This window comes from Crotalus tigris, unplaced genomic scaffold (genome assembly GCF_016545835.1).
Source record: "Crotalus tigris isolate CLP2741 ecotype Arizona unplaced genomic scaffold, ASM1654583v1 scf7180000024464.508515016:1373766, whole genome shotgun sequence".
In the NCBI taxonomy this organism is placed as follows: domain Eukaryota; kingdom Metazoa; phylum Chordata; class Lepidosauria; order Squamata; family Viperidae; genus Crotalus; species Crotalus tigris.
The window spans coordinates 913,062-931,110 of NW_024100635.1; the positions used below are offsets into that span (position 1 = coordinate 913,062).

The window sequence follows — 18,049 nt, forward strand, 5'->3', positions numbered from 1 at the left end:
GTATAGGGTTTCCTGCCTGAACAGCAATTTACATTGCCCCCAACAATCTGGGTCCTCATTTTATCTACCTGGAAGGATGGAAGGCTGAGTCAACCTTGAGCCGGTGAGATTTGAACCACTGACCTGCTGAACACAGTCAGCTAAAGTGGCCTGCAGTACTGCACTCTAACTGCTGCACCACCTCGACTCCTAAGTTCAAAAGCTTTGACTGTAAACTATGTTGGCACATATTTCCAGGCTTGAAAGACATAGATTTTTTCCATATATACTTTTGTAGGAGCGTGTATCTGTATTTCTCTCTGTATGCATATATCTGGAATCATATAATCTATGCCCATCACTTCCAGATGTATTTGATGATAACCCTTTGTATTGCTAAGGATTTATGATTGATCGAAGTGAACAAGAAATTTTACCCAAATCAACAACTGAATTTGATTGAATGGATATTTGAACATGAATGTCAATAGTCTTCCATGTATCAGATGAATCATAAACAATGTAAAAGATTATTCTATCATTGTGGCATGTTTGCTTTTTCATTGTAATGCATACTTCTCTTCTTTTTTCACACCTCTCACCATTTTATAAAAATTAAAGTTACACTTTTCCTTAAATCTTATAGAAAAGAGGATGGGAAGAAGAGCCCTCTGGACAGCTACGAATAACAAACAAACATTGAAAAGGAAAGCAAACCAAGCCAGAAATCAAAATATTTTCCATTTTCTTCACAAAAGCACACAATTCTCCTTTTCCTCCAGCAGCTCTTAGAAAAAAAGAGAGAAAATCAAGAAAGATTTCAAGCTGGAATAAGTAGATTATTCAGAACTCAAGGATACTTTTCATTAAAAGAGGGAAATATCTGGAAGTCAGTTGGAGGAAAAGGTGAGTAGGAAAGTCACATAGAGCAGAGAGTTATGCAGGCCTCGCCCTGTGAGGAAGAGAATGACTTGAATGAAAGCACCACTAAACAAGGGATTATCCACATTTTTGACTTCCTCAAGAATATCAGCTGTGGAAAAGCTCCGTACTTGTGTCTATTGTTGAAAAATCACAGATTGCAAATCACAACTGATTATGCATAAGAGGAGCCATACTGGAGAAAAGCCATAAAAATCATCTGATTGTGGCAAAAGCTTTAGTCAGAACAGCTCCCTTGTGGCTCATGGAAGGACCCACACAAGAGAAAAGCCATAAAAGCACTCCTAGTGCAGTAAATGCTTTAGTGAGCATGGCAACGTGGTGATACATCAGAGGATTCACAGTAGGGAGAAAACCTAGGATTGTACTGATTGTGTGAAAATTTCATTAGAAATTCCCATGTCATGAGACACCATAGGACTCACACACAAGAGAAATCCTTTGAATGTCTTGATTGTAGGAAAAGTTTCAGTCATAAGTCCAGCCTGGTGAGACACCAGAGGATTCATACAGGAGAGAAACCAGATGAGTGTCCACTTTGTGGGAAAAGTTTTATTGCAAATTCTGTCCTGATAAAACACCAGAGGACTCACACAGGAGAGAAACCCTTTGAATGTCCTATCTGTGGGAAACGTTTCAGTCACAAGTACAACCTGGTGATACACCAGAGGATTCACACAGGAGAGAAACCCTTTGAATGTCCTGATTGTGGGAAAAGTTTCAGTCGCTATTCCAACCTGGTGACACACCAGAAGACTCACACAGGAAAGAAACCCTTTGAATGTCCTGATTGTAGGAAAAGTTTCAGTAGCAATTCCAACCTGGTGACACACCAGAGGACTCACACAGGAGAGAAACCCTTTGAATGTCCTGAATGTGGGAAAAGTTTCAGTCGCAATTCCCACCTGGTGAAACACCAGAGGACTCACACAGGAGAGAAACCCTTTGAATGTCCTGATTGTGGGAAAAGTTTCAGTGAGAATTCCATCTTTCTGACACACCAGAGGATTCACACAGGAGAGAAACCCTTTGAATGTCCGATCTGTGGGAAAAGTTTCAGTGAAAATTCCAGCCTTGTGACACACCAGAGGATTCACACAGGAGAGAAACCCTTTGAATGTACTGAATGTGGGAAAAGTTTCAGTCAGAATTCCAACCTGGTGACACACCAGAGGACTCACACAGGAGAGAAACCCTTTGAATGTCCGATCTGTGGGAAAAGTTTCAGTGGGAATTCGCACTTGGTGTCACACCAGAGGACCCACACAGGAGAGAAACCCTTTGAATGTCTTGATTGCGGGAAAAGTTTCAGTCAGAATTCCAGCCTGGTGACACACCAGAGGATTCATACAGGAGAGAAACCCTTTGAATGTCCTGATTGTGGGAAAAGTTTCAGTCAGAATTCCAGCCTTGTGAAACACCTGAGGATTCACACAGGAGAGAAACCCTTTGAATGTCTTGATTGTGGGAAAAGTTTCAGTCGCTATTCCAACCTGGTGACACACCAGAGGACTCACACAGGAGAGAAACCCTTTGAATGTCCTGATTGTGGGAAAAGTTTCAGTCGCTATTCCAACCTGGTGACACACCAGAGGACTCACACAGGAGAGAAACCCTTTGAATGTCCTGATTGTGGGAAAAGTTTCAGTCGCTATTCCAACCTGGTGACACACCAGAAGACTCACATGGGGGAGAAGTCTTTCAAATGTCCAGTCTGTGGACGTTACTTCACTCATAAATCATCCCTTATTGCACATGAGGAAATCCACATGAGGGAAAAGTTGAAGAATTTAGAAAAGGCTTGAAATTCATTTGTGATTTCCCATTGAAACTGTAGGTGAGAAATTGACTATTTGAATTCTGGTCTGAATCTTTTTACTGAAACTTGTCTCAGGACTAGACTTGTAGGTGGAGAGAAAGGGGAAATGGAAAAGGGTAACTACCAATTTCTGCTTAGCAGCAGCAGCTACTGGATATTTCCTTTTGTAGAAATTGTGGATTTCCTCAAAAAGGCTTCTGGGTTGTTTATTGATTATATAATTCTGTTTTGTACATTGATTATATAATTCCCACATGTGGAGTTTGAGGTCTTCCATCTTGGTTTCCTCCAGATTTTGAGGCTCAGAATTTCTCAGCCAGCGTAGAAAATGTCCTCAAGATATAACTGTCATGGGCCTTGCAATTATGGTTGCATATTGCAACGGCCGTTAAGTGAGACTTCTTTCCTAAACTACCATGATCTCTCTGATGCAGCCATTAATTGAATGTGTCAGTCGCTAAGTGGAACACTGTGTACCTTAGGGTTGGGGGAAGCTCTTCGAGGCCTAGTGCAGGCCCAGGTTTGCCTGTTGTAGGCATCTCTAGGCCTCCCCCACCCTGTGCTCTGTTTCCCAACCCTTGTGCCGCCCAGTTCTTTCCCACTCCAGAGTCTCCACAGGTTTTTTCTTCCTCCCACTGGGTCCCTGCATGCCTCACACCCTCCTCTTTCTAAGATTTCTGATCCTGGTGTTGGGGAAGGAGGGGAGGGCGTGCATCCCTGGCCCTTGGGACTGTATCCTGAAAGCAGCCGTTATTTTCAGTGGGCCCTGGCTTCGTCCCTGGGCCATGCGGTGGACTTGTGGAAGCGACTGCCATTTGGCCATACTGTCACTCAGAAGAGAGACAAACCTCTCTGTTTTGCTACCTAACATGAGGGAAAAAATACAGTTGAAAAGGTTTCATTGCTGATAAGGGAAAAAAAATGGTATTTTCAGTGTTGCTATGGACATTAGGTCAAGGGAAGTCGCTCAGAGTTGCCTCAAACGGCAAGATGGGCAGTGATTAAGTTTAATAATGAATGAATTTAATAATAAAAAGATAATGTAAAGCTCATTACCCAACTCCTGCTCAGTGATACATACGGTGGGTTTCTAATATATACAGTTGTTAACTTTCAATCTGTCTCTTGTGCAATCTGCATCTCTAAGAAATCTGTTTTACTCAGCTTCCCTTCCCTCATTTATAAATTTAAAATGTCAGTTTCAATTATACGTCAATCCCGCCACTCTCTGCCTCTGATGACGTGAGGTGCAGTTAGGCTTCTGCCTCTTAATTTATTGTTGCATTGCTATCTGCCCTAGTCCTAAATTCTGTGAAAATACAGCAATTCATTCGGCACAGTTTAAAAATTAGAACAGCTAACTGGATATGTTTTGATTGGCATCCTTCTCAGATTCAGCGATTGTCTTCTCCATCACTGCCAGTATGACGGGGAAATTAGGACATTTCAAACCGGACAACTAAGGTATGGTTTCCTTCTAAAACAGCCATTTGTTTTGCCAGTCAGTTTGTAGCCTTTGAAAATCAAAGAATCACAGACGATCTCTCTGATTTCCTGATTCTCCAAATTCTGAACCAGATTCGATAGACATCATAGAAGTTCAGGTCCCCGTGGATGGCGACAATGAGTAGACACAAACGTTTGAAAAAACCTGGGAATGAATAACTTAAGAATATGTTGGCTGCTCAGTCTGAAAACTGGTTCTCAGTGTGGCACTCAGGGCATTTGACCCCTCTTGGTTCTTCTGGGTCCCATCCCCCCTGATTTTATTCCTTCTTTTAAAAGATTGAGAATTTCACAAGTTATTTAATTAAAGTAAACTTCTGTTTCCACTAATGCTTCTGGAGAAACAGAAATGATGGACAGCTGTAACAAACCAGAATGGGTTTGTCAAGAATGTGATGCCAGACAAACATTATTGCCATTTTTGGTGACGTAACTTAATTAGTGGTTTTGCAAAATGTTTTGGAGATAGGATACTTTGACGTCAGCAAGACATTTGACAAGGTAGAGTACAAGTTAACTTTTTAATAAGACAGAACAACATGGGATAGACCACAGGTCGGCAACCTGCGGCTCCGGAGCCGCATGCGGCTCTTTGAGCCTTCCCCTGTGGCTCCCAGCCTCCTCTGCCTTTGCAGAGAGAGACAGAGACAGAGAGAGGCAATTGCATTTCCCTGCTTCTCTCTCTCTCTCTCTCTCTCTCTCTCTCTCTCTCTCTCTGTGTATGTGTGTGTGTGTATGTGTAAAAGAGAGTGCACTCACAGTGTTCTCCGAGGAGCTGAAAAGCTTTCTGGGCGGAGCTCCTCCCTTTGCTGCGTCTCTGAAGGAAGCAGGAAGCAGGAAGGGCAGGAGAAAACTAGCTAGCCCAGCTAGGCTGACTCAGGAATTCTGGGAGTTGAAGTCCATGAGTCATAAAAGAGATGAGGTTGCTTACCCCGGAGGTTGTTGGACAACAGCTTGAAGCTTGCCAGGTGAGCAGCAGATAGGGGGGGGGGAGAAAGAGAGAGAGAGAAAGAGAGAGAGAGGGAGAGAGAGAGTGGGGGAAGAGGAGTGGCAGACCAAGGGCAGATAGAGAGGGAGGGAGAGAGAGACCCTTTTGACATCTAAAATGAAGATAACACTGCATATATCCTTTTTTTACCTGTGTGTGTATGTAATTTTATTCTCTTAAAGCATTCTCTTGGTGATCATTGTTTTAATAGTATGGATATTCCCAAGAGTCATATTTTTACTTTTATTTTTAATGTGTATATGTGTGTGTGTGTGTGTGTGTGTGTGTGTGTGTATACACACACATATACACATACACATACACACACACACATACACACACCTATAATAAAGGTAAAAAAGGATATATGCAGTGTTATCTTCATTTTAGATATCAAAAGGGTTTTGCGGCTCCCAGTGTTTTGTTTTTGGTGGGAAACGGGTCCAAGTGGCTCTTTGAGTGTTTTGGGTTGCCTACCCCTGGGATAGACAGAAGCACGACTGGGTGGATTCGCAATTGACTGACCAACCACACTCAGTGGGTATTCCTCAATGGAACTACATCTACATGGAGAGAAGCATGCAATGGGGTACCTCAAGATTTGGTCTTGGGCCCAGGACCCTTCAACATCTTCATAAATGATCTAGAGGAGGGGATAGAAGGGGAGCTTATGAAATTTGCAGATGACACCAAGTTGGGGGGGGAAGAGCCAATACTTTAAAAGATGGGCTCAAGATCCAGAAGCATCTTGACACATTTGAGCATTGGGTCAAGAAAATGCAGCTCAGTGGTGAATAAAATAAGGTCCTACACCTAGGTAGGAAAAACGAAAACAACAGGAATAGAATATGTAATATCTGGCTCAATAGAGGAATCTAGGTGTCCTAGTGGACAGGTAGGAGCAGGGAATCTGCTGCAGCTCTCCCCCCCCCCTGCCAAAACCAATGTAGTCATGGGTTGCATCAACAGAGGTATAACGTCAAGAAGTGATAGTACCACTTTACACCACGCTGGTGAGTCCACACTTAGAATACTGCGCCCATTTCTGGTCCCATGATTCAACACATGTTGAGTCCTTGGAAAATGTGCAGAGAAGAAGAAAGATCATAAATGTTCTGGACGCTAAATCACAATCGGTTGAGAGAGCTAGGTATGTCTAGGCCATGGAAGAGAAGGATTGGGGGGGCATGATGGCTGTCTTCCACTACTTGAGGGGCTGTCACAAAGAGGAGATCAACTTATTCTCTAGGGCAACAGAAGGCAGAACAAGAGGTTCACGGATGAAAAGTTGTCAAAGGAAGATCCAATCTAGAAGTAAGGAGAAATTTTCTGTCAGTGAGTGCAATTGATCAATGGAATAGCTGGCCTTCTGGCATTGTGGATGCTCCATCACTGGAGATTTTCAAGAATAGACCGGACAGTCATTTGACTGGGGTTATACAAGGCTCCTGCCTTGAGCAGCGGGTTGGACTAGACCACTGAGTTGTTTTCCAACCCTATGATGCTATGATTCTAGATTTAGAGGCAGCTTAGAAAATTGGTACAGAGCAGTCACATGAAATTGCTTCTGGTAAGGGGCCTTTTAATAGAAAAAATATTAGCCAAATTAAGATAGAATACAAACTCAAAAGAAAAAAAACAAAAATTACAACAACAAAAGAAGATGGGCAAAACATTAAAAAAAAGAAATGTGAATTACAAAAGACAAAAACAGAATTACATATAGTAAGTCAGTTGAATGTTGATAAACATAGTGTAACAATATCAGTTTCCTACCCTCACAAAGCAGGCCCAAAATTTGTGAATTTCTACCTCTAGTTAGAATCAATTTGTCCTTCATCTATCTACTCTGTATAAAGGCAAAATGCTGAACAGATGTACCAAAAGTAAAGTTAAACATCAAAGCCCTCTCTTAACTATCCATTGTATTTAACTACAATGGCTTGTTATTTATGATAAGTCACCCCAATCATTGTCTCTGATCCGTCCAGGATCAAATATACTCATTTGATTCTTAATAATAAAGCTTTTCCTTAAGATTTTGATTGAGCACTTTCCCAACAATTGTGTCTTATTCCCAAAAATTATAAACCTCTGTTGTTGATCCATTTTATCAAAAAAGTTCAGTCTAAATTGTTTTCCAGTTAAATAAAATAAGTCCATTCCCCAGTCTTCTTAAGAAAGTCCAGTTCATCACGCATCGAGTCTGTTTAACTCCAAATCTTTGGAATCCACATCCCCTTCAGCCTTCTCCAACCAGCCCACAGTTTCCATCCATGGTCAGGCGGCTTCTGAGAAGTGGCTGTGCTCCCAGTCACAGCTTCTTGGGAAGAGCTTAGCTCACAAAGTCACCTGGGTCCATTTGGGCAGAGCCACCCATTCATGTGTGCTCATAGGATCATATGAAAAAGAGTTCTATGGTTTTTACATATCAGGACATAGTAAAGTCATCTGGTCCTTAACAGTTCTTAATAATAGATAAATAAACCTCAGAGGAAAAACAACAACACATGACCTATTATACCATGTCATCATTTTCATTTAAAAGAAAGTCAAATTTTCTTTAAGGTTTTCCAAGGAATGCCTACAAGTAAAGAGAGAAACAATATGTGGAGCAATGAACTGATATTTAAAATCTTCAAATGAATGTTCCTGAATTTAGAAGAAACCAAAGAATTGCACATTTGTTCATTTCACTAACACAATTCAGAGGACTGGTTACAATTTTTTTCTAGTGGATCACATGGTAGGTAGGTAGGCAGGCTGTCTGGCTGGGGGGACATTTACGCCATAAATTACAGCATGCTACACAGGAACTGCTTTGTATGCCATCCTGAGTTACTGAATGAAAAGGGAATCAATAAAATATACCTTGCAGTTCTTTTATTCCAGATTCCTCATGCAACAGAGCTCAGATGCAATAGCTGAAATGGCCACTATCCTCATCCAAAACCTACGAGATGTACATTAAAAACGGCAGTGCAGGGTGTCCCTCTAAAAAGGTTAGCCTGGTGATCAGTTGGCCATGTGGTTTGATGGGCTATTCTATTTTTTGCCTTTTGTTTTTTTATGAAGCTTTTTTGGAAAGCTGTGGGAAAAATTTCAGTCATAACTACAGCCTGATGAACCACCAGAGAACTCATACAGGAGAGAAACCCTTTGAATGTCCTGATTGTGAAAAAAGTTTCAGTCAAAATTCTAATCTGGTGAGACACAAGAGGATTCACACAGGAAAGAAATCTTTTGAATGTCTTGAGTGTGGGGAAATTTTCATTAAAAATTCCCACCTCATTAGCCACCAGAGGACTCTCACAGGTGAGAAATTGTTTGAATGACTTGATTGTGGAAAAAGTTTCATTAGAAATTCCCACCTTGTGAGACACCAGAGGACTCACACAGGTGAGATATTGCCAGCTAGCAGATATAAGCCCACACACATGTACCACCTGACTATCTTCCAAGCACAAAATGATGCTGGCTAGTGCTTTCTTCCCTTTGCCTCTCCTCATTGATATGTGCTGGATAATTGCTTACAGCTGTCCACAAATCCTTCCTCCACAGAAACATCTCCATCTTTAAGCTCCATGAGAAATAATTCATCTCCTTAAAGGGAGCTACATGAAATCCTCCTCCCATTCCTGTAACAGATAGCATCACGCTGTCTTTACAGGCCAATCTTCCTCAACCTCCCTCAGGTTCATAAAGAAACTTTTACCTCAGAAAAACTTTACCTCAGGGTGCTTGGGCCCATAACTTGTCAGGGATTTGCACAGCCTGTATCCAAATGGAGTCATAGACGCTGACATGAACTTGTTTTAAATAAATAAATATATTTTACAACCATACATACAGTAAACTAGATAGGAGCATCATCAGGTAAATCAACAAAACAGGAACATCATGAGGTAAATTACAGACAACACTGAACAGCACTCAGAGGAAAAGAGGCGGGAAACAAGGAAACTCCCACTTTAACCCTCAAAGCAACCAATCATATCTTAGATTGCTTCATGCAGTAGCCAGCTCTCTTCAAACAATTAGCAATAACTTTGTGTTCTTATTAATTGTTCTTATTAATCCAACCCTTCACTGCTCCAGCTATTAAATTAAATATACTTAACAAGCTGGCTCCCCTGGAGCGTCTGGCCTGAAGATTTGGGAAGTAGAGAGGTTTTGATCTCCACTGAGGGTCACCCTGAAGAAAGCTTATTCTGCAATTCTGTAAAACCGTCATGAATTTATAGGGCTCAGCACAGAGCTAATCTTCATAAGCTAAGCAGCATTACATCTCACTATTTCACATGGCTCAGTTGCAAAAGTCAGTTGCTAGAATAATAATAATAATTATTATTATTATTATTATTATTTTCTTTTCAAGCACACTGAAGTCAAGAAAAAGATTAGAGGTGCCCGAGAAAGAGATGGGCTTAAAGCACCCAATTTGAAATTATATTATGATGCAGCCACCTTAACTTTGATAAGTGATTGGCTTAATTTAACAAATAAAGATGTTCTGTCTATTGAAGGGTGGGATTTACTGTATGGTTGGCATGCATATTTGATTTTTAATAAGAAAGACAAATGTTGGAGGTGTGGTAGTCCTGATGCAACTTACTTTCATGTTTGGTGGACCTGTAAGAAGGTTAAAGCTTTCTGGATAATGATTTGGTGGAACATTTAAAAGATTTTTAAAAAGAAGATAAAGTTTACTCCTCAACTATTTTTATTGGGTATTTTTATGGATGTAGATGTTAATGAAACTATTTTAATGTTGAATTTAATAACTGCAGCAAGATTACTTGTAGGTTTATATTGGAAGAAGGATTCGCTGCCTACCTTAGAAGAATGGACACTTAAGGTTTCTACTTTAGCGGAAGTGGCAAAAATTTCAGCTTATTTAAAGGACCATACACAAGAAAAATTCATTATAGTGTGGAGAAGGTGGATAGATTATATTCAGAATAAATACGGAACTTTAAAGTTCCATTTATTTTATGATTATTTTTTTCTTGAGGTTATAATTACTATTTATAGATTTTTATAATATTTGATTGATAGTAGATTTGTTTATGTTATTATTATTATTATTATTATTATTAAAGTTTAGAGAGAGTTAAGGGTAATGTATGAATTTGTTTATTGTATAGAAATTTTTGTTGTTGTTGTTTTATTGTGTTTGTTTTGTTTATAATAACCCTGTATTTTGCTCTGGGAAGTGGGGGGGGTAGGGGGGGAGGGGTGGGATTAAGTATATATAGAAATATTAAAATATGAAATAGATGGAGTAATTTAGAGGGAGGTGCCGCTCGGGTGTTTCCCCTGAACTGTATCCGAAGAGGGATAAGAGGGGAGGAGGAGGGAAGGAAGGAAGTTGGATGGGAGGAAGGGGTGAGGGGAGACAGGAGAGGAGAGGAGAGAGGGAGTAGGGAAGTAAGGAAGGAAGGTTGAGAGGGCGGATGCAGTGGGGGGGAGATAGACGAGCGACACCTAAGGTCTTATTTTAAAGGTATTTTTCTCTTTTTTTTAGTTTTATATATAATGTATGGAAAGTATTATATGTATTGAAAATTCAAATAAAACTTTTTTTAAAAAAATGCCAAATCCAGTCTGAACATCTGGCTGACTGTGCGATGATCCATAATAATAATAATAATAATAATAATAATAATAATAATAATAATAATAATAATAATAATAATAATAATAATAATAAATCCAGCAAGAGGGGCAACACCAGGTAACTACAGGCCAATTACCTGCTTACCAACAACTTTTAAATTACTAACTGGTGTGGTAGCTGATGCAGTACAACAGCATCTAGTTGAAAACAATCTCTTTCCACCTGAGCAGAAAGGAAACCGCCCCAATAGCAGAGGAACAAAAGATCAACTCCTAATAGACAAAATGATCTTGGAAAACTGCAAGAGAAGGAAGACCAACCTGAATGTGGCATGGATTGACTACAAAAAGGCATTTGACTCTCTGCCACATGACTGGATAATCAAGTGCCTAGAAATAACAGGAGTAAGTAGAAACATCAGAAAATTTGTGCAAAAATCGATGGCACAATGGAAGACACAGTTGCAGATCAATGGTGAAAAGCTGGGAGAGGTTAATATCAAGAGAGGAATATTTCAAGGAGATTCATTATCACCATTACTATTTGTTATTGCACTGTTTCCTCTGTCAACAATACTGAATAACTCAGGACATGGCTATCAAACATCAAAAACATCTGCTAGACTATCCCACCTCCTTTACATGGATGATCTGAAGCTGTATGGAAAAACATCATCTGAAATAGAATCGCTGCTCAACACTGTCCGTATATATAGCCAAGATATTGTAATGGAGTTTGGCTTGGACAAATGTGCCACACTTACTATCAAACAAGGAAAAATAGTGAAAACTGAAGGAATCAAGATGCCCCACGAAAATAACATTAAGAGTCTGGATGAGGAAGATACTACAAATACTTGGGTATCCTTCAAGCTGACAACATCAAGCACACTGAAGTCAAGAAAAAGATTAGAGGTGAATACATCAAGAGAGTGAAGAAGATCTTAAAATCCAAACTCAATGGAGGAAATACCATAAAGGCAATCAACACCTGGGCAATCCCAGTCATTAGATACACAGCTGGAATAGTGGACTGGACTCAAGCAGAACTAAAAGCAATGGATAGGCAAACCAGAAAAATAATGACAATGAATCATGCCCTTCATCCACGCAGTGACATTGATAGACTTTATCTACCAAGGCAAATAGGTGGGCGTGGAATGCTACAAGTACATCAGATGGTTGAAGAAGAAAAAATGGCTTTGGAAGAATATCTGAAGAACAATGATGAAGATGCACTGAAATTAGTATATCAGGAAGGCTTACTAACTACTGGAGAGACCAAACTGGCCTACAAGAAAGACCAAATGAAGAACAGAATAGAGGCATGGGAAGACAAAGCACTACATGGCCAATACATGAAAAAAATAGCTGGGAAAGCAGATAATAATAAAACCTGGCAATGGCTAAGAGCAGGAAAATTGAAGAAAGAGACCGAGGGACTAATTCTGGCTGCACAAGACCAAGCCTTAAGGACAAATGCATACAAAGTCAAAATTGAGAAGACAGCAACAGACAGTAAGTGCCGCCTATGCAAAGAAGCTGAAGAAACAGTGGACCACTTGGTAAGCTGTTGCAAGAAGATTGCACAGACTGATTACAAGCAGCGACATGACAAAGTAGCAACAATGGTGCATTGGAAGATCTGCAAAAAATATCATTTGCCTGTAAGCAAAAACTGGTGGGATCATAAAATAGAGAAAGTCATAGAAAATGATAAAATTAAACTGCTCTGGGACTTCAGAATTCAAACAGACAAGCACCTGCAACATAACACCCCAGACTTAACAATTGTCGATAAGAAAGACAAAAAAGTCTGGATAGTGGACGTGGCAGTGCCTGGAGACAGCAGAATAGAAGAGAAAGAACTGGAGAAGATAACAAAATACAAAGACCTACAAATAGAAATAGAAAGACTGTGGCAAAAGCAAGCAAGGGTAGTACCAATAGTCATAGGCTCCTTGGGTGCAATCCCAAAACAACTGGAGCACCACTTGAACACCATTGGCATTGACAAATTCGCTATTAGTCAATTGCAAAAGGCGGCCTTACTAGGAACTGCTTCCATCCTGCGACGATACCTGTAATACCATCAAACATCCACATCTGCCTATCCCAGGTCCTGGGTAAGGACTCGATAGGTAGACAAAATGCCAAATCCAGTCTGAACATCTGGCTGACTGTGCGATGATTGAGAATAATAATAATAATAATAATATAATAAAATAGAGAAAGTCATAGAAAATGATAAAATTAAACTGCTCTGGGACTTCAGAATTCAAACAGACAAGCACCTGCAACATAACACCCCAGACTTAACAATTGTCGATAAGAAAGACAAAAAAGTCTGGATAGTGGACGTGGCAGTGCCTGGAGATAGCAGAATAGAAGAGAAAGAACTGGAGAAGATAACAAAATACAAAGACCTACAAATAGAAATAGAAAGACTGTGGCAAAAGCAAGCAAGGGTAGTACCAATAGTCATAGGCTCCTTGGGTGCAATCCCAAAACAACTGGAGCACCACTTGAACACCATTGGCATTGACAAATTCGATATTAGTCAATTGCAAAAGACGGCCTTATTAGGAACTGCTTCCATCCTGCGACGATATCTGTAATACCATCAAACATCCACATCTGCCTATCCCAGGTCCTGGGTAAGGACTTGATAGGTGGACAAAATGCCAAGTCCAGTCTGAACATCTGGCTGACTGTGCGATGATCGATAATAATAATAAGTCTGCCTATCCCAGGTCCTGGGTAATCTGCCTATCCCAGGTCCTGGGTAAGGACTCGATAGGTAGACAAAATGCCAAATCCAGTCTGAACATCTGGCTGACTGTGCGATGATCAATAATAATAATAATAATAATAATAAAAACAACAATAATAAAGTTGGAAGGAACCTTGGAGGTCATCGAGTCCAACCCCCTGCTCAGGCAGGAACCCTACACTGTGTTTGAGTTTAAAGGAGTTAAAACCATTGAGTTCTGTATTGCTAGAAAGGATGAGAGGCGAGAAGAAGCACAGAGGAACTTCCTCTTCCGCATCAATCATGGGAAGAAGGAGGCGTGCAGAGCGGCTTTTGTGCTATTTCCAGGGTGGAAGCAGCAGCTGGAAGGTGAGTTGAGGAGAGGAGAGGTCGGAGGAGAGGCTGGAAGCAAGTAGTACTGTTTGGTTTCCAGCAGAGAAGCAATGAGGCTGAAGCATGTCAGCTGCTGCTGCATGTCCCTTCTTTCCCCAGTCTACTGGTGCCGCACACTGGTGGCTGCAATTTTTTGCTGGTGGGAAGACAGTCTATTAAACAGTCTATTTCAAGTGAAGGTTGATTCTTTGGGAATGGCTTGCCTCCAGAAGTTGTGGGTGCTCCATCACTGGAAGTTCGTAATAGAGTTGGAAGGAACTTTGTAGGTCTTCTGTTCCACCCCTTGCTCAAGCAGGAGACCATATACCATTGCATACAAATAGCTGTCTAGCACCCACAACTGCCGAAGGCAAGCTGATCCACTCTTTAATTGTTCTCACTGTTAGGAAATTCCTCCATAGTTCTAGGTTGCTTCTCTTCTTGATTAGTTTCCATCCATTGCTTAATAGAAGTAGTTCTATTAAAGACTACACATTGAGTGTGGTTTGTCAGCCAGTTATGAATCCATCTGTGTGGATGGATGTATCTGTCCCACATTTTACCAAGAAGTAGGTTATGGTCTATTTTGTCAAATGCCTTACTGAAATCCAAGTATACTATGTCCACAGCATTTTGCTGGTCCACTATTTAATCATTTTGTTAAAGAATGAAATAAGATTTGTTGGGCATGTCACATCTAGGGTAAGGCTAAGGGCACTGGATGGAAAGCTATGAGCTCTACTTCAGTGTTAGGTTAGGACAGTGGTTCTCAACCTTTTTAATGCCGCGATCCCCAACCGGTCGTAAGTCGAGGACTACTCAACCGGTTGTAAGTTGAGGACTACTCAACTGGTGCAGCACCGTTTGCAGAATGGGACTTTTGGCGGGCTCAGCAGGGCAGAGACAGCCTGGACAATTCCTATTGGCTTTTGAAAGCCAATAGAATTAGACTCTATTCAAGAATGTCTGTTCTATTGGCTTTCAAAAGCCAATAGAATAAAAGGGAATAGCACAGCTAAGGAAAAGGGGGAAAAAATGGCAGACTGCATTGTTTGGCGACCCCCGTGAAATGGTCGTTCGACCCCAAATGGGGTCCTGACCCACAGGTTGAGAACCACTGGGTTAGGAGCTAGGAATAATCAGAGGCAAGAAGTATGTCTCAGTAGGTAGGCAGGCTGTTTGGGGGTGTTTAGCCTGTAAATCACAGCTTGCCACACAGGAAGTGCTTTGTATGCCATCTTGAGTTCCTGAATGAAAAGGGAATCAATAAAATATATGGTGGGGTTCTTTTATTTCAGTGTCCTCCATGCAACAGAGCTTAGAGCCAAGTTGAAATGGCCACTATTACCACCCATACCTTATTAAATCTAGATTACAAATGGCAGTGCAGGGTGTCCCACTAAAAAGGTTAGCCTGGCTTTGATGAGGTATTCTATTTTTCCCATTTTTTAAAAAAATAGTGTTTTCTGCAAACATTTCTTTCTGTCACAAATTGGCAATCACCCCCTCTTTCTTAGTCACCATTTTCTAGGCCCTGCTGCATATTCTTCCACTGTGACCTAATGGAAACCTCTGTGTCAGCAAATTTACAGAAGTACATGGCATTTGGCATTTAGCAGACATAAAATTTCCTCCTTCAGGAATGAAGTGGAGTGGAGAGTGCTTCTCCATGCAGCCTGATCAGCAGGAGTGAAGATGGCTCCCCTGTAGCATCTCTCCTGATAGTGCTGCCATGTCCTAAATCCTTGGGAACCACAAGAAATCAATCATAAAGATTTTGGATGTAAAGAGGCTTTGATTTCTACTGAAAGTCATCCCTAAGAAAGCTGATTTTGTAATTCTGTAAAAACATCTTGAAATTTTAGGGCTCAGCAGGTAGCTAATTTTCATAAAGTAAGTAGCATCACATTTCACTATTTCACTTGGGTCAGTTTCTAGAAGTCAAAAATGATTTGATAGCATTTAATCAGTGAAAAGATCTTGTAAATGGGACAAGCATGTTTTTCCACCACCTATGAAGAGATAGCAATATTAATAGCACTTAGACTTATATACCACTTCACAGAGCTTTACAGACCTCTCTAAGCAGTTTAGAGAGCCAGCATATTGCCACAACAGTCTGGGTACTCATTTTACTAACCTCGGAAGAATGGAAGGCCGAGTCCACCTCGAGCCAATGAGAATCGAACTGTCAGCAGCCAGCAGTAGCCGCCTGCAGTACTGCATTCTAACCACCGGGCCAACAGGGTCTCATAGCTGTCAAATCTGCCTAAAAAGCAGTATAGTAGGTAGCAGTGTTAAATGAGTTAAAACTATTGAAAACAATTCCTAGAGTGGAGGGGAGGAAGTAGAAGAGTAGAAGAAAGAAAGTCCAGTTGCTCTTGAAAAAGCACCTTTGGGACAACAGAACTTCTTCTTCTGGATCACTCATGGGAGGAAGATGGTTTGCTGAGTGGCATTTGTGCTCTTCCAAGGATCAAAGGAGCAGCTGGAAAGTGAATGGAGGATAGGTCAGAGGAGAAGTTGGGAGCAAATGGGGCTGTTTGGTTCCCTCAATGGCATGGAAGCAGAGAAGCAATTACGCTGAAGCATGTCAGCTGCTGCTGCTGCATGTTCCTTCCTTCCTCAAATTTAAGTCCAATGGAGCTGCTTGGTTTGAAACTCGGCTGCAATTTTCTGTTGGTTGGAAGATTTCAATAGTCTCCTTCAAGTGAAGATTCATCCTTTGGGAATGGCTAGCTTCCAGAAGTTGTGGGTGCTTCATTGATGGAGGTTTGTAACAGAGTAACAGCTGGAAGGGACCTTGGAGGTCTTCTACTCCAACTACCTGCTCAAGAAGGAGAACCAATATCATTTAAGGTAGGGTTGTGGGGGCTTCCAGTACGGAGCGACAGCGATGGCGGCTATCCTCTAGCCGTCCAGCTGGGAAAGTGTTAGAGCCGCGGAGCGCAGCGCGCATCAGCTGGCCCGCGGCTCGGAATTCCCTTCCCGGGCAAAGGGAAGGGACAGAGAGTACAAGAGTAGAGGTAGAACCCCTGAACCCTCTCTGGATTTAATTCTAGGGGGGGTGAAAGGAGTGTTCCCTCGGAGCTCTTGTTGTCTCCGCCTCCCAGCTGTTTTTGCTTCCTAGGAAGCAAAAGAAACTGCCGCTTCTATCTCCGTGCTTATAGAGAGTTGGTGAGTAATTCCTAAAAAACCGGACAGAGCAGTTTAAAGGATTTTTTCTTATATAATTTAGGTGTTTATTTTTTTATTTAGTTTTGATTATTTCTCCTTTTTTTTCTTTTTATTACTGTGGAGAAGGAATTAAGATGGCGTTTTGAAAGTGACGGAGTTTTTTTTTTCCTTTGTCTTTTGTTTCACTTTCTCCTTTTAAGGACTGGACTTTACTTTTGCTTTTGGTATTGAATTCTCTTTTTTGATTTTTTTTTCTTGGTCTTTTTTCTCTGGATTTTCAAGGATTATAGTGTTTTTGCTGCCTCTTTTAAAAGTAAAAATTTTTCTCTTTCCCCCTCATCTTTTTTTTTGGGGGGGGGAAAGGGAAGTGAGAACTGTGTCATTTAAAATGGCTTCAAAGAGACAGCCGCCTTTTACAACATCCAAGGTGATTTCCTCCCCTATAACTTCCACTGCACAACCACAACAACAACTTAAACATGCACCACCGGCACAGCCACCACCCTCCCCTCCTTTGCCTGGACTTTCAGCACAAGAGGTTAGAGGTATAATGGGAGAGGCTGTAGCTCAAATGAGAGAGGAAATGAAGCAATTTTCTACACAGCTTAAATCAGAAATAAAATCTGACTTCAAAGAAGAGATAAGTGGGATAAAGGATCAATTGGAAAATAACAATAATATTTTGCGACAAGATATACTTGCAGCAGTCTCAGGTTTGGCTACAGTGGTGGTTAAGCTGGATGCAAGACTCGAGGAAGTTGAAGATAAAGTTGATTCCTTTGATGACAAAATTCAAGATGTGGAAAGGAAGGTGGAGACTTCACAAGACGATATTCTGATGTTTCAGTATAGGCAGATGGAATATGCCTTGAGGATTAGAGGCCTCAAGGAAGAT

The 18,049-nt window shown here is 41.0% G+C and overlaps 2 protein-coding genes across 2 annotated transcripts in view; both read left to right on the forward strand.

Annotated features, from left to right (window-relative positions):
• Window positions 1–18,049, forward strand: part of LOC120303329 (zinc finger protein 850-like) — a 53,280-nt gene that overhangs the window by 23,547 nt on the left and 11,684 nt on the right. The window contains exons 3-4 of the mRNA XM_039332769.1: window positions 626–2,720; window positions 8,159–8,549. Of these exons, the coding sequence (XP_039188703.1) occupies window positions 1,326–2,720; window positions 8,159–8,549 (1,786 nt within the window). The 5' untranslated portion in view covers window positions 626–1,325. The remainder of the gene's footprint in view (window positions 1–625; window positions 2,721–8,158; window positions 8,550–18,049) is intronic.
• Window positions 13,707–18,049, forward strand: part of LOC120303334 (zinc finger protein 271-like) — a 29,995-nt gene continuing 25,652 nt past the window's right edge. Inside the window, exon 1 of the mRNA XM_039332775.1 lies at window positions 13,707–13,974. The gene's annotated coding sequence lies outside the window, so the exon portion shown is untranslated. The remainder of the gene's footprint in view (window positions 13,975–18,049) is intronic.